At 38.4% G+C, this 16,398-nt stretch overlaps 1 protein-coding gene across 1 annotated transcript in view; it reads right to left on the bottom strand.

The window, feature by feature from the left end:
* Positions 1–487: 487 nt before the first annotated feature.
* The window catches only part of cntn3a.2 (contactin 3a, tandem duplicate 2), a 100,318-nt gene continuing 84,407 nt past the window's right edge, over positions 488–16,398 (bottom strand). The window contains exons 21-23 of the mRNA XM_077214098.1: positions 15,777–15,889; positions 15,246–15,411; positions 488–6,698 (exon numbers count right to left, since the gene is read on the bottom strand). Coding sequence (XP_077070213.1) covers positions 6,598–6,698; positions 15,246–15,411; positions 15,777–15,889 — 380 coding nt within the window. The 3' untranslated portion in view covers positions 488–6,597. The remainder of the gene's footprint in view (positions 6,699–15,245; positions 15,412–15,776; positions 15,890–16,398) is intronic.

Here is a 16,398-nt window from a genome sequence, read left to right as displayed (position 1 = left end):
GAGACTGTTATTTTAAATTGTAATAATATTTCACAATAGTAGTGTTTTACTGTATTTTTGATCCAATAAAAAATAAATAAATATATATATATATATATATATATATATATATATATATAGTCACATTAGCAATCACTAAAGGTCTTCCCAAAAAGTAGGGGAAAAAGATACAAAATATTTTTATATAAAACATGTTCTTGTAAATTACATTTGCAAAAAGAAAATGATTCATTTTGTGGAAGAACAAAAAACGTTCTCTATTTAGCTGAATGTTTTGTCAAGACATTTATCCACCCACCCACCAAACTGTCAAACAAGCTTTTAATTACGTAGTTGGATATTGCCTAAAAAATGCTTGCTTTTGAAAGATTCTCGAAACTGATTCTGAGTGATTTCTACATCCTGAATTTATGCTGGTGAAAATCATGTGGCTTTAAATGCCAGTGAAACATATTGCAGAACAAAAGGACTCAGTATTGTGACATTATAGAGGTAAATCTCCAATAAGTGTTTATTTTATTTTATTTTATTAAAGTTGCTTTAGAAAATGTACACACATTAAACAATCAACATGCACAGCTTTACTATATACAGTCCAATTCTTTTCAATATGAAAACGGTATTCAGCTTGAGTACATCATCTCACAGAGATAAGTATTAAACAATGTATTCAAACAGAAATATCACAACATCAGGTCAAGTGTTGTTACACGTAATTGACATATGGAAGGTTGATGTATTTGAATCTAACACACACATTTAATCTTGATCTCGTTGTCATTTCAACTAAAACGAAACAAAATATCATCTTGCATTCCACTACATAATCTTTCCGCAAATCAATTTGTGACAGTCACAATCAAAATGCTTTACTTTTAAAGGACAACACTTGACCTTTAACAAAAAACCTATTACAAGTTTGATGTCATAAATCTGAACCAACAAAACAATACAAAATACAAAACACTTTTACCTTTTTTTCTGAAGCAATCACATAAACCAATTATTTTTTTAAACTTTTTTTTTTAAACATTTATAAAAAGCACTTAAGGATCTCAGATGAAGTGCTCCGAAGCAACTCCAGAAAAAAAATATGAATAATATCCACAAAATGGCCTGACAAATAATAATAAGCACTTAAGGATCTCAGATGAAGTCCTCCGAAGCAACTCCAGAATAAAAATATGAAGAATATCCACAAAATGGGCTTACAATCCAGAACAAAATACACAAGGCCCAACGGTCACCTAAATGTCAGCAGCCAGTATCAAAGGTTAAATCAAAATCATGCAGGAGCCTTCATCCCGGACACACACAAAAAAAAAATACATCCGAGAGCTTCAACAGAGTTTGATGTGACATCTATATTGTACGGCAAGTCTGTGGGGACAATGCAAAGCTCTTTCATTTACTCTCACTTCAGACTGCTTCTCATTTGACCTTACATATCAAAACCAAGGCCGAGTGTGCGGGGCGGCCCAAGAGTCTCCTCAAATGTGCATAAGTGAGAGTTGTACGAAGGCCCTTTGAGTGCTGTCATCCAAAAATAACACCGAAAGTCTCTTTCGTGCGGAGAAACAAAAGGAGGAAAAGCAAACCCGCTCCTCGTCAGCTGTCTGGACAGTCGTGCTGTTCGTCTCACATCCATCTTGTTTCGGCTGTCCTAATAACCATTATTCCCTTGCAGCTTTGGTCAAAAGCCCCCGCAGGGCGCTCTGTAATTTATTAGCGTGGTTTAATGGCTTCTACATCACGGGAAGGATCAGTCAAATCGTGTGCTTGCTTTCAGGTCATGGCTCTCAATTTTTCATTATTCTTGTGTTTTATTTTGCCTGCAAAGTCTGAGGCCATAGTATTGTGATACACAAGTATAACAATTATTTACCGAGACTGAAAGAGTCTAAAGCAATCCGAGCGCTACCGTGTAAGCAGATTTTTTTTGCTTCCAACTTTCCTAAACGCATCTGATTCAGCTGATAAAGGCCCTGAGGAGCATCTGGTGAGTGGCCTAGAAAGCGAGAACGTAACAAATAAAACACAAGCTATTTAACTGAGATTTGCTAAACAAGCTTCAAATACATAAAGTACCAGACTTTTAACAGTCACAGAAGAACAAGTCACAATGTACATGGCTAGAAAAAAACAACAAAGTAGAATTTTGCAACAATTCAGCATTTTGGGTTTAAGATGCAGCAGACGTTTGCAGTATCCAGCGCTGCCCGTCGCTGTAAAAACTAGAGATGCGCTGATATCTGTACTAAAAGAAACGGCTGATATGGGGCTGTTGCTCGCTCAGATGTAACAGCCTGCAGATAACCAGAGGGCAAAGAAAATAACACAAGCTGACATCTGATTTGCTGTTACATATAAAAACAACTTCAAATGGAGTCGAGAAGGAACTTTGAGTTTATGCTGTAATGCTTTATGTTAACAAGTTGAAACCGATTATTAATGCGTTAAACATGCCCGATCAGTCTCACGTTACTGTACCTGAAAATTGCAGCGCTATTAAAAATACTCATTTTGGGTACTGGAGGAGATTTAAAAAATAACATGTCAAAATAGTATAATACTTGAGCTATCCCTTGTGGAAAAGAAGTACACTTAAGCATGATTTTAAAAAGACTAATTATTAATACACTTTAAAATAATTTCATAATTATATTCTATCGTCTTTGTAAATATAGTTAAAGTGTACTGCCGATTGTATTGACAAGCATTTGTCAATACTTTATTGTTCTTTCTATTGAAACTTGTATGTCATGTATTTAAATATTTTCGTAAACGCATATTTGTAATGAAGTTGCAATTAAGTACATTTAAAATACATTACCATTAAATGTAACATCGAACAAACACACTAAAGTTAAAATTATCAAGTACTTTACATGTGCTTTAGTATGTTAGTCAACACATCGAAATAAGTGTATTTCTTTCAAAGCATGACAAAATATTATTAAAACACAATTAAATTGTACTTTAGGTTAAATTTAATTTTGGTAACACTGTTTTACAGTTTACAAGTGTTACAAATACTTACCATAGTAATAACAGTAAATTGTGCATAACTACATGCCGCTAACCCTCAAACAAACCCTAATTCTACCCTAACCCTATAGTAAGGACATGTACTTAATATTTCTCATTTCCTAAATATATAATTACACAGTACCAATGACAAAGTTGCAGTGAAATTATATATTTAAGTACTGAGTAATAATAATTAACTACATGTACTTTCAATAGGGTAAGGGTTAAGATTAGGGTGTGGTTTAGGGTTAGTTACATGTAACTATGCACAATTTATAGTAATTACTATAGTAACTACATGTAACGTGTAACAAGGACACTGTAAAATAAAGTGTTACCGTACATTGTAGTAAAAATTTAAATTGGATATTATTACAAAGTGCTCTTTTTAAAAGTGTACACAAGTGTGTCAAGAATCAGAGGCCCTGTTTCAAATGGCACACTTCACATGTACTTACAGTCTTGTGGACATACTAAAATCCACCAGACCATAGGGTGTCCCATTTGTCATTTTAGGTTTCAAAAGGGTGCTCGTGAGCGCCCCCTTTACAGTGGATATCTGCCCTCGATGCGCGCTTTTGCCAAGTTTGCAAGCCCATGAGCTCTATAACAGACAACTTCTAAAAAGTGCGGACTCGTTGGAAGACAGCTAGAGTTTATGGTGCCATTTGGGACAGGGCCTAAGTGGACTCTTTAAGTACACTTAAGTGGCCTTTTAATATTATAATATCATTATTATTAAAGTACAGTTTTTAAAAATATATACTTTGAAGTACACTACAAATGCATATTAAATATAATTAAGTGCACTTCTTTTTTTTCAAGGGATGATAAAGTGATAATACTGAAAAATGCGTCATTAAAATGTGGCTTTATCACTCCAGACTTTCTATTAGTGTGGAAAGAAAGCCCAATAACGCTCATTGTAATATTGTAAAAATTGGTTGCTCATCTCAGAATTACATTTTCACACACCTATTACTAAAATTACATTTCGGATAATAAAAAAATGATGGCATTTCTTCAATAAACCAAATCCTTATGACTGCATTTAAGTCTTAAGTGTCTAAAGGCTTAATTTAATTTTGAACATCTCTAGCATATTTATAAAAGCCCAATAGTTTCCTTCATGTCATTATGATAATTACTATGTTGTTGTGAGTGTAGACCAATTTACCTATAACTTCTCCTAGTGTTAACGCAGATGAAATGTCACAAAATCTGTGAATGTAACACTGTGACCAGCATGAATACTGGAGGCTTTTAGCTGCAACATGGTGCCTGGAGCAAACAAATACAAGTCTTGTGTGTGTGTGCATGCTAAAACATAGATAAGGCACAGGGACAACTCTTGAACAAATAACTGAAATGGTAAGCAAAGGCTAAATATTAATTAATGATGATATTACAAAACAATCAAACAGTAGCTTAAAGGGAACATTCACACCTTCTGTCATCATTTACTCGCTCTCGTGTTGTTCCAAATGACTTACTTTCTTCTGTGGAACACAAAAGGTGAATTTTTAAAGAACATACTGGCTGCTCTGTTTAATATAATGAAAGTGAATGAGGACTTCTGACACTGAAAAATGACTTGCTATATGCCTAGTCATCTGAAGTGATACAATAGTTTTAAGCAGCATACTGTAATGTAAGATGTTAAGTACTTTTCCATTGCTGGTTCATAAGAATATAAGATAAACAATATTCATGAACAAATCATTCTTTTGATTTCGAAATTAATCAGTTGATCCTGTTCACAAAAACAATCTTGTTTCTCACGGAATGTTCTCGTCTCATAAACCCGGCGCAATCCGGCACAACGTTTTTTTGCTTGTTTCAGCCCGACGCAGTTATCATTTTCATGTCCTGTGGCAACCTTGTTTAAATAGCAAATGCATTTTTGCCTACATATGCGCCCAAGGGCGTGCTGATCTGAAAACAAGGTGTGTTCGGGCGCATTGTTGGCGCGATGCTATTTTGAGGCAACTGACTGGCACAATATTCATTTTTGTTATTTAAAGGACACATTAATAATGTGCGCCTATAGGCAGGTCCACAATGCGCATAACACTCTGGTTATCACACACAGAGGGACGCACAAAAACTAACCAAATATGAAATTACAATTTAAGAGATTAATATTGTGTACATACAGATTTGGTGGAATCCTGCTTGTCCCCTAGATGGTCTGCTTGCACGCTTTAATCTCACGCACGAGCAGATCCGTTTGCTCTCTGGAGACGCGTTCAGTCTTTCAGCTTGCAAATTCCGCCATGTAAATAGCGAATCCGCCATGGCGTGAGCGCAACTGGCTTTTTAAGGGAATGGGAGATGAGACCATTATTTATTAAGAGAAAAGTGACAACCCTTTTAGACCATGCGCTGGGCGCGCCAAAAATTTTTCCGTCGTTAAACTAGCAAAAGTGGTTTCGGACACGCTCTAAGGCCGTGTGTCCACCAAAGCGTTTTTTCACACAGCTGGCGTATTTTTCCAATTGTTTTCAATTGGAGCCCCGCGTTTTTTAAACGTCATGAGCGTAACGAGGCACTGAGCGCTTTTTTCACGCTGAAGTGCTGAGCGCCCGCCCGGACGGACCCAACCGTCCAATCACAGTGGAGGAGGGGCGGGACAAATATCACACCGACCAACCGCCATATTCTGCTTGTTCAACGTCAACAGATGACAACAACAAGCATAATAACGGAACAAAATCATTTAAAACAAGAGCCAGAGAAAATACCTTACATTGTATCGACATTTTAATATAGAATCAACACAAACAAAATATGTGTGAAATGAGATACTAGAAACAAAATGCTTTCAAGCGGCCATAGCTAGGTGTTTTCAGCAGAGCGCCTAGCGTTTTCAGCTGGCAAAAAATGCTTTGGTGGACACGCGGCATAAGTGCACTTGCGCCGTGCACTTTAGACCATGTGCTTAGATCCTTAAAATAGTGCCCTCCATCTCCATTCATTATAGTTGCGTGGAAATGAGCGCCCAGCGCCCAAAATTCCTCATTTTGTGTCCCACAGAAAAACAAAAGTCACATGGCAACAACATGAGAGTAAGTAAATGATTTTTGGGTCAACTAATCCTTAAATGAATAATGTGATAATTACAAAACAATCACAATTTTACCCAACAGAAGCTTAATAAAAAGCAAAAGGATGTTAACTACTTTGGCATGTACATGGAAGTAAGGCATTTGTTCTTAGGGATCAATGAGAAGATGGAATCTTAGTGCAGTAATATGACTCATCCCACCTCATACACCGGTTTGCTGCAAAAACCTTCATCTGAAACCTTGTTAGGGTCTCGGATCACTTGCAAAGAGACAATAATACACAGTACATAACATGCACACAAAATCCGACCACCGTGGCGCTGACGTTTTCCCGTTACGCTCCTCAAACGGTTCGCTGGGCATTGCCTCAGATAACTATGGAGAGATGGATCGATAATCTTGCCTCAGAAGTGTTTTGGTGCACCTCTCCAGCGATTCCACTGCGAGGAAGAGCACGGGCAATCACACCGGTCAGAGAACGTTCGAGTCCTTCAGACTGTTAACACAAAGCCGGTTGCAGTGTCGATAATGCAATGATAGAGAGCAAGGAGGCTGGGATGGTGTTGGGCCGCCAGGCTCTGGACCCTCGTACGCTCATACCTGGAACATGGAAAACAGGTCTTTAAGACGCTGAAGAGGATTATCTTGTGATAATGAATACAAATAGACTCGGAAGCAATAACGAAAGGCATCACCAGGACTCGACTTTTGACTAAAAAGAGATGTGTGTAAACTGTAAAATACAGTAGTCAACATTTGAAGTGGATCAAAACCTTTCATCAAAGTTATACATGTCTTAGGACAACTTTGATGAACTTTTTTGATCCACTTCAAATGTTGACTACTGCATATTTAGAGGTAAGGAAATTAAAGATCATAAAACTAGTAAATGGTATAACAAACATTAATTCTTCTAAGAGGTCTTACATTTCGGGATGGAAATACAGGAATCGTGATACAGTTTAATATGATTATTAGGCTTCAAAAGTCTATGATTTAATAAATATGAGCACTGCTTGTTTCAAAGTAGCAACGTGGTTCTGATGCACATTCTAAAGGCTTGTGTTTTCAGAGCAGTTCACAATCAATGAATAATGCACATTTATGCCAATAGATTGCTTTTGATCTACTGTTGATGAATTATGACAATGTTTTTGTCTGGGCTGCCCGCCGCAACAGGAAGGAACAACTAAAAACTTAATTTAGTCCACGTTATTCAATACTGATTTTAATAGCACAATAATATAGTTCAGTCATGAAACTCTAGAGAGCGCAGGCTGATCGGTCCTTTATGCAATCTGCAAGCAATCACATCATTACTGCATGCGACAAGCTGATTGGCCTATGCTGATCCTATAGCCAATGACATTTCTTGCTCAATATTCAAATAGTCTGGTTCAGTGTTTGTTGGCTAGTCGTGCAGGGCTATTATTAGAGTTCCTATGAACCCCTCCACCTCCCCCAGCTCCACCTTCGGGATTGATATATGTCTATTTATGCAGCAGCAGGATATCTTGCAAGCTCACAGCAGCGCGTCTGTGTATCTGTTAGCAGTAGCAATAATCTACAGGAGCATCGTAGCAGATCTCGTCCACCAAGACCAAATACATTAATATATTTAATCACATGCTAAACCTATTCCAAGAGTTGTCATTATTGAAATATATGTGTGTGAGCGTTTAAGATAATTACATAATTATCAAATACAGCTTGAAGCAGAAATATTTAACCTGTCACCTGTCAACCCCCCGCCCACATTTTCAGCTTTGATCTGAACTTAAATGGTTGTTATTCATAAATGCTTTACAGATCTAAGGTTGATCTCTTTTTAAAGAAGACACTCAGCAGATTATTGCAGAAGTGAAAGCAAAAAATGAAAGTGTTAAAAGGTTATAGAAGTTTAAGTTTACAGTACAGCAAATGTACTGAACTAAACATTTTTATATAAAATACATATTTTACAAAATTGCTAGAAAATTAGGGCTGGGTAAAAATATTGATTTATTAATGCATTGCAATTATTTGTTTCTCAATTCGATATCGATTCATCAAATCCTATGAAGTGATTCAGCCCACCGGCCAGTGGCGGCGCTGTGGGTAACACTCTAGTGAGAGCGTTCAGCGTTGTACAAGACGCGCTTTACCAAAACAGCAAGATGGCGGACAGCACTCCGTTCAAGCCTGCACCACCCACCAGGGACGTCGTTAGGCCTATTTTAGGGGGGCTGAAGCTACCCCAAAATGTTCCTAAGCCCCCCTAAATGGTAATAAGAACAACAATAAGTCTCCGGGAGTCTCCCGCATAATGATGACGGCTCCCTGATGTCCACAAATTAGTCGAAATCTCCCGAAATCTAGAGCTTGCGAGCTCCAAACCGCGTTGCGCGCGCCCGACAGAGAGGAGGAGAGCGAGAGTCCTTGCGTGTGTGTGCAAATGTGCGCGTGTGTGCCTCACAAAGTGCTTTTTTTTTGTTGAGTATGCACATTTTTGTGTTTCTGTTTACATTTCTTTTATAACTTGAATGTATAGGGAGAAAGAAATATACTTTCTATTACAGTTACATGCACTTTAGAGGTGTGTTAATAAAGCACCTGTTTGTTACAGTTGTGGTTTGTATTCAACACATGTACAATATTGTACAGTTTGTTCTGCTAAATAAACCATGACAGGAAACTAATTACTAATTATTGAATCAATATCGAAGCTAATAAATCAATATCGAATTGAAATCGAATCAAATCCTCAAGAATCGAAATCGAAATCGAATTGAATTGTGAAATTCCTAACAATACCCAGCCCTATAGAAAATCCCAGCCATATGTCTAACCATGTTGTGTTACAAATTTGAAGTGGATATGACAAACATTGAGCTCACTTTAAGGTTTTAAAGTACAGTTCCCCTTTGTCAGCTCACTATGACGTGAGTCAGAAGTGATTCTGACAAGGGATAGCAAAAGCTAGAAAATTTTCTTGACCGTCCACCGAGCCTCATTAACCGGTTGAAACCGGTTAACCGATTAGTTTAAAATATACTACGCTATTTGAAAAAACAGCCATTTCGAGCCGCGCCTGCAATTTCCACTCATGTCACTTTTTTAAAATCCCCTACAGCGCGAAACATGAGTCCCGCAAACACGCCGCCGAGGAGCTTGTATGTAATCGGAGGACAAATGGCTCCTTAGTTTCGAAATGGTTTGGGTAAAAGGTGATCGCGTTGAAAATAAAGGCGTTAGTCTAGTGTTAGAAGCTCATTTGAAACATTGCTGCGGCTCCTTTAAGAAAATGACAGCTCCGAAGAGACGCCGCTTTAGTTTGAGGTAACGTAGTGCTAACAATAATAAAGAAAGATGATGATCATTATCACCTTATCTGTTACGACTGAAATGTAGATGTAATGTATTTCCAAATCTAAGCCCATCATATGCGGAATGTTGCCTAATAGACTGCAACAACGATATGTGCGTATATAAGATACAAAATGTGATCTCACTTGTGTCTTCCATACTTCCATACCAAAGGGGACCTTTGCATCATGACTTGAAGTCAAAAGTCACTTAACCTCCCTACTAATAACACCAATGGATAAAACAGGCACCTTCAGAATGCGTAAAAGACGCACCGGCCAAGGCAGGTCTAACTCACTGTGTGCCTTCTAATAACGGGCGGAACAAGTCGCGTTTTCAGGTGATACATCATAGATGATGTGCTACTACTGTATTTAAGCACTGTATCACACACACGTTGCAACTTACATCTGTGTCATTCTTTTTGGTGAAATGGTCCCACACACTAGTTTTCTTTGCACGCTTCATCCTGTCGTCTGCCCTGGCTCTAACCTCGAGTGTTTTAGCCTGTAGCCTTTACTTTTCGCAAACCTTGTGAGCGCGTGAACCAAAAAGCTGTGACCAAATGTTTTTATTGGTTAAGTACAAACAGGCGAGTTATGAAAAATTGAATGTGAGGGATTTGTTCACTTCACACAAAAATATCTTGGAATGAGATGGCTAACTGTAGTAGCGTTTACTCCACTGTTAATACTATAATAGCCTAATTTAGAGATCACTTCTTTTTTTTAACCGACTACCAACAACTTTGATCGGTTAACGTTGATACGGTCAACCATCGGTCAAGCTGTTATCAGTTAACATCCCTAATTCTGACGAATGGGGATCGCTTGCAAGAGCCTTTCTACTTTGAGTGTAACTAAATGAGCCAATGCACCTTGACATGCGATAATTGCACCAGCTGCTGTGCATCACAGCGCGAGCATATAATGAGCAGGAGGTGCCTCGCACCCTTGTCTTTCGCTTCGGAGCCAGGCAGTGAATGCTGTTCCTGCAATCTTATCTGAGAGTATTTTAACTTCAAAAGACGAGTCTGCTTCTTCAGGAGAACGCTTCTTCAAGCTGGTGTTGGTGTTACAGCGCAGACAGCACTGGCCGTAATCTCACAAAGAGCAAAACAGCTGTTTTCACAGCTCAGAATGTTGCGACTTCAACGAGAATGTGAGTGCTCACAGCAAACAGCTTGCACTATCGTCCTGTCTGTGTAGCCGCGGTCATCCCTGAGAGAGCAGTTTCCTTAAAGAGCATACACGGTTTCACACTGCATCTTTTTTTCTTCGTCGTTTCCTGTCCTCATTTGACGGCCCTGATCACTGTTTCACATGCCTGGGCTTAAGCATGTTGAGACTGGGTTCGTGGGTGGTTCATGTTCTCTCATGTGAGCATGACCACGTCGACACGTTGTGAGTCTTCCCTTTCACGTAAAGGCTTGAGCCGCTCAGCGTACCGTCGAGTTGCCGACTGACAGTGCGGGTTGTCACGGCAACCCAGCGCGCATCATTTGGTACTCTAGATGCGTGGTCGAGACTCAATTGCCTCAAACGAGGTGGAGTCCCTTTGCCTATTCCCTTCTGGTGGCCACCAGAAAAGGGCTACTTTGGCTACTAGTGAGCACTAGTGATCTGAGGATTACAGTGAGCGTTCCCTGTCGAGACAACCTCCTCGGGACCCTCACTCCTCTAGCGCAAACATGCTGAGACTGTGTTCGTGGGTGGTTTATGCTCTCTTATGAGAGCATGATCACGTAGGCAAGTTGTTCGTCTTGCCTTTCTCACAAGGGATGGAGCGCTCAGTGTGCCATCGAGGTTGATGGCCACATTCACTATTTTGCATGCCTGGCAGCTTTCGGATGGGATTACTGGTCCTTCTCATGAGGGACCGAGCATTCATTCGGGGCTCCAGGGCAAGGTTATTATAGTTTTACATTTTTCATTAGTTTATATTTTTATTTCGTTTTGACTTTTTGTTTTCAAATTCAGTTTAGTTTAATTAGTTTTTAAAGTGGGTTTGCTAGTTTAGTTTAGTTTTTATTTTTTGAAAATGCTTAGTTTCAGTTTAGTTTTTATTAGTTTTAGTGTTAGTTTTAGTCTTTTTTTCTAATTTGGGTTATTTGTCAAGGGCAAGATTCAAAAAGGTTCGAAAAAGTATTGTGTAATAATAACTCAACAAAAACATCATACAATATCAGAAATATGTATTCAACAATAACACCAGTAGCTACATAAAATGTACATATGGGCACAAATATGTAAACAGTCTACACAATACTTTCAGAGTGTCAGGAGCTCAATCTCTTTACCTCTACAAAATCCACACGCCATACCAAAAAACTACACATCTTATATACAAAATTCACAACCTATACAAATCCCACAGCTGTACAATTTTAACACCCTATACTAAACTTACCCTATACAATACTCATATGGATTGAAGCAGCAAACATTCAGTGTAAGAGTGAAAAAAAATACATAACGTTATTTAATATTTGAATCACAGCTTATATCGTGTTTTGACATCGACAACCCAACTGCATTTTACCTCAAACTTTCTAAAGCCGCAATTGCTTCTCGGGTTGACATTAACACACTGACAAAATTGTATTCAGAATTTAAAAAAAATTTATACCACTTTAATGTGTGATTGTGTAAAGGTGTTCACGAGATACCAACCTTTCGCAAACTTGCTTTCAACGAACACTCGTTATCATGGAGACGCGGAGTGCACGGAGGGTGTGAGAGAGAGACGCGTGAGTGACAGAGAGAGAGCAGGGAAAGGAAATGCAGCTGAACGAATACATTGCTTTTTTTTTTTTTTATAACTTTGTGGTTATACGTGGACAGAAAGCAAAGCTTCAGGACCTCAGATCAGCCCTTCGTCTGTTACGGAGGCCAGCAGAAGGGAAAGGCTGTCTCCAAGCAGAGGATTGCCCACTGGACAGTGGATTGGCTTACGAAGCTTACCTTGGCTTGCGAAGCTTAAGGCATGCTTTACCCGTTCGGGTTGCGAGCACACTCAACTAGAAGTGTTGCTTCCTTCTTGACGCTGGCTCAACGCGTTTTGTAAGATATCCCCATTCGTCACGGGGACTCATGTCTCAATTCCATCCTCGGGGAACGAGGGTTACCATACGTAACCGAGATGTTCCTCTTCGTCAGCTCACTATGACGTGAGTCCCCTCGCCACAGTTGCTGAGCTTCCGCTGTACGGCCGAGTCACAGGTCAGGCTCCTCAGCGGAAAAACAAGGAATGCGAGGCACCTGCTGCTCATTATATGCTCACGCCACGCCATCAATTATCACATGCAATGTGCATTGGCTCGTTTAGTTAGTCAAAGTAGATAGGCTCTCGCAAGCGATCCCCATTCGTAAGAATCACTTCTGACTCACTTCTCTGTTCCCTCCTCGGGGAACGAAGGTTACCATATGTAACCGAGACGTTTCCATGGTATGGTATGGCATGATACGTTTCCATGGTAAGCTTTCGAATGATACCTAATTTATGATGATAACTAAAATATGAGAAAAGGTAAAAAAAAAAAGCGTGCCAAGCATCCTGCTGCCGGGACACTGACAGTTAAAGGGATGGTTCACCCAAAAATGAAAATTATGTCATCATTTACTCACTACTACCATAATACTATGGAAGTCAATAGCTACCGTCAACTCTTTGGCTACCAGCATTCTTTAAAATATCTTCTTTTGTGTTAAACAGATGAAAGAAAGTTGAAAGTGAGTAAATGACAGTATTTTTATTTTTTATTCTTGTAAATGTGTCCTTGTATCCCTTTATTAAGAAAAAAGTAATGAGATCACTTAAGATATGAAGTTTCATTGCGCCCCTAAAGTTTACATTTTTTAACTTAGAGCACATGTGCTCCTTAGGAAAAAAAGGTAAGGGTCAAGCCCTAATCGTTGGGAATTGAAGGATGAAATTATAGTTTTATCAGTGTTTAGCTCTAAATCTGGTGGTGGACAGTCTTGAGCTCTGAGCGGATTTACATCGACTTACAGTAGACGCTCACTGAGCAGTTTTAAATTACTAACTAATTAATGCTAAAGCAGGTTGGACGAAAATAATTTCCAACGTTAACAACTGTAAAAGCCAGGGCTTTTTCGATGAAAGCGAGGCATTGAAGGGCATTAAATGAAAAATTTGAACAATAAGCCACAGAGAAGAGTCGCCCCTTGCAGTTGCATCAGCCTGTGACGTTATATCCATGGGGGAACGGAGACGAGCGGGACAAGATAGATGGGGAGAGCTTGGGCTAGTTAATAAAGATCAGACTGCTTAGCCCAGTGGAGAATAAAAGGTGTACGAGGAGGACACATCAAATCAGTGAGAACTCATTTAGAGATGCGCATTAAACTCTGTGGGCTGCCGTAACAGAGCGTCTACGCTGCAAACTGCACCTGTGCTTTTCCCACGGGGGAACAGGACAAGAACATTATGAGATCAACTGTGCATTGTTTATTTTATAGGGGCCTGTGTGTTTAATATCCCTTTGGCATTGGATATTTATCTTTTACATCATGGGCCTTGAAAGCGGAGGGCAGTAAATGTGCTTTGCACATGCCTGCAGGTTTAACTCATGCACGCAAATGTAATATTGTGTAAGGATGCAGACGTGAAATAAATGAGCCGAAATATAAACAACTGATACAATCAAATTCATAAATCACTAATTTTTCTAAAGTAACACTGTCCAACAGGGACATCAGGAAGGCAGCGTTTTATTTTTCTTCCCTTTAGCTTGTTGCATTTTCATAGAAGTCCTATTCAGTGAACGTGAGGGAGTACAACATTTCAATCAACCAATCAGGTGTGAGGGACAACTTTACAGTTTATGTCAAGTTCAGGCTTACGAACAGAGTTAGCTGCTTCTACATCAGTGTTATTCACGTCTCATTTCCCTCTGATTTTAGGGATAAGTTATGGGTAGGGTTAGGACAAAATTTTTGTACAGGAATGTTGTTCTAGGATCAACAAAATACGAGGATTCAGGAACGTGTCTTGGCAAAATTACAGTACTCTAATGCCACCCTATCATGTTCATAACCGTCAACAAGAATACATTAAGTAAACTATTCAGCCACCTAGACATCTCAACTTTTGTTTACATCTGATTCAGAAAGAACTGCAAGTCAATTTTTAGATTTGTTAAATTTTCAGAGTGAAACAGAAAATTTGAATAGAAAAAATGTAGGGGGGACTTAATTTGATCCATTGATTCCATCGGATCCATTGATCCGAAAATTGATTGGATGGTGAAAAGACGGTGCTACATGACATATGGTCATATGGACATATGGTAAAATATTATTAGAATTTAAAATAGCTGTTTTCTGTTTTAATATATTTTTTAAATGTAATGTATTCTTCAGGAATCATTCTCATATGCTGATTTGCTGTTTAGGTAACCATTACAATCAATGTTTTACTTAGTATGTTTGTGGAAACTGTGATAGATTTCTTTTCAGAGATTTCTTTTCAGAATACTTTTATAAATAGAAAGTTAAAAAGAACAGCATTTATATGAAATAGATTTTTGTGACACTATACATTTTGACAGTCTTTACTGTCTTTACCTATTTAATAAAATAATTAATTTCTTTGAAAAAACAAAACAAAAAACTATATAGACCCCACATTTTTGAAAAAAAGTAGTGTACATAGGACTACAAAAAAACAAACAAACAGCAATAAGTAAATAAATTAATTAAAATGACCCCTCATTTTAGAAAACCACCATACTCAAATGTATCGAATTGACGAGATTATAGAAAAATAGCTTGATCTTACTAAGTTTATGTATGTTGATGGGTTCGGTTGGCATGCCTTCCCCGCCGTCGCTCAGCGCTCGTATCTGAATGATGTAATCGTCATCTGCAGGTAGGGTAAGCTCCACTGAGGTCAGATCTGTTGTTATTGAGTTCATTTCTTTATGCCGGTTTCTTCTGTAAGTTACCTGGAGAGACCAAATGAGAGAGGTGCTAACAACCTCTTAGATTTATTCAGCAAAAGCTATTTTAGTCGATAAAGGAAGTAAAATCAAATTATCATACACTGTGGGGAACCGCAGTGTTTTTTAGCACACCTGGTGTTTTCGCTATACTGTACAGCATATATGCTGTAGAACTGCGTTAGAAATGAATTTTATTTTTAATTTCCGTTACCACAAAGGTGGGTAATGGTCCAACAAGAGAAATAATAGAAGCACTTTAATGTAGTCGTTTCCTAAATGCTCACTGGAATAGAACAAGCTAATAGGATTATGTGAAAATAATGCCTTACTGTTTGGCTTTGAGGTTTACATTGCTGGGAAGCACTTACCTGGTACCCAGTAACATCTGACTCCATCTCCAGAGAAATTACAGGCTCCCAATGAACAGTGAGCTTCGAGCCAATCAGGTTCCACTCCACGTTCAAAGGTGGCTGCCCGGGTGCTGAGGGGAAACACAGCCATTAGTTACTGTGAACATGTGACAACATCACTGAGAAAGAGAGGCGCCTGGCTGTCTGTTTGTTCATTATGTATTATACTTAAACAGAAAGTTCAACTAAAAATGACAATTCTGTCATTTCAAACCAAGGACTGTCATACTCCAAGTTGTCCATATGATTTGTACATTATATTACAAGTCTTTTTAAGGTTAGGACTAATTTAAAGGTACTTTTATCAGTACTTTTGCTTTTATTATTTAGTTGTATGAGAAAAAGCAGCGGGAACATGTTTTTAAATGTCTATTTTTGTTTTCCATGAAATAAAAAAAGGTTTGAGTGGAAAGGGCGAGTGAATGATGACAGAAAGTTATAACCATTAATCCTTTAAATATATAGACTATCATTCAAAATTGTGGGATCAGTAAGAATGTTTTGAAAGAAATTAATACTTTTATTAAGCAGACTGGAGTAATGATGCTGAACATTTTAATATATATTTAAACAGAAAACA

This window comes from Siphateles boraxobius, unplaced genomic scaffold (assembly GCF_051911475.1).
Source record: "Siphateles boraxobius isolate OS27281-9 unplaced genomic scaffold, OSU_SipBor_1 68, whole genome shotgun sequence".
NCBI classification, from domain to species: Eukaryota; Metazoa; Chordata; class Actinopteri; order Cypriniformes; family Leuciscidae; genus Siphateles; species Siphateles boraxobius.
This window is presented reverse-complemented; position numbering and strand designations above follow the sequence as displayed.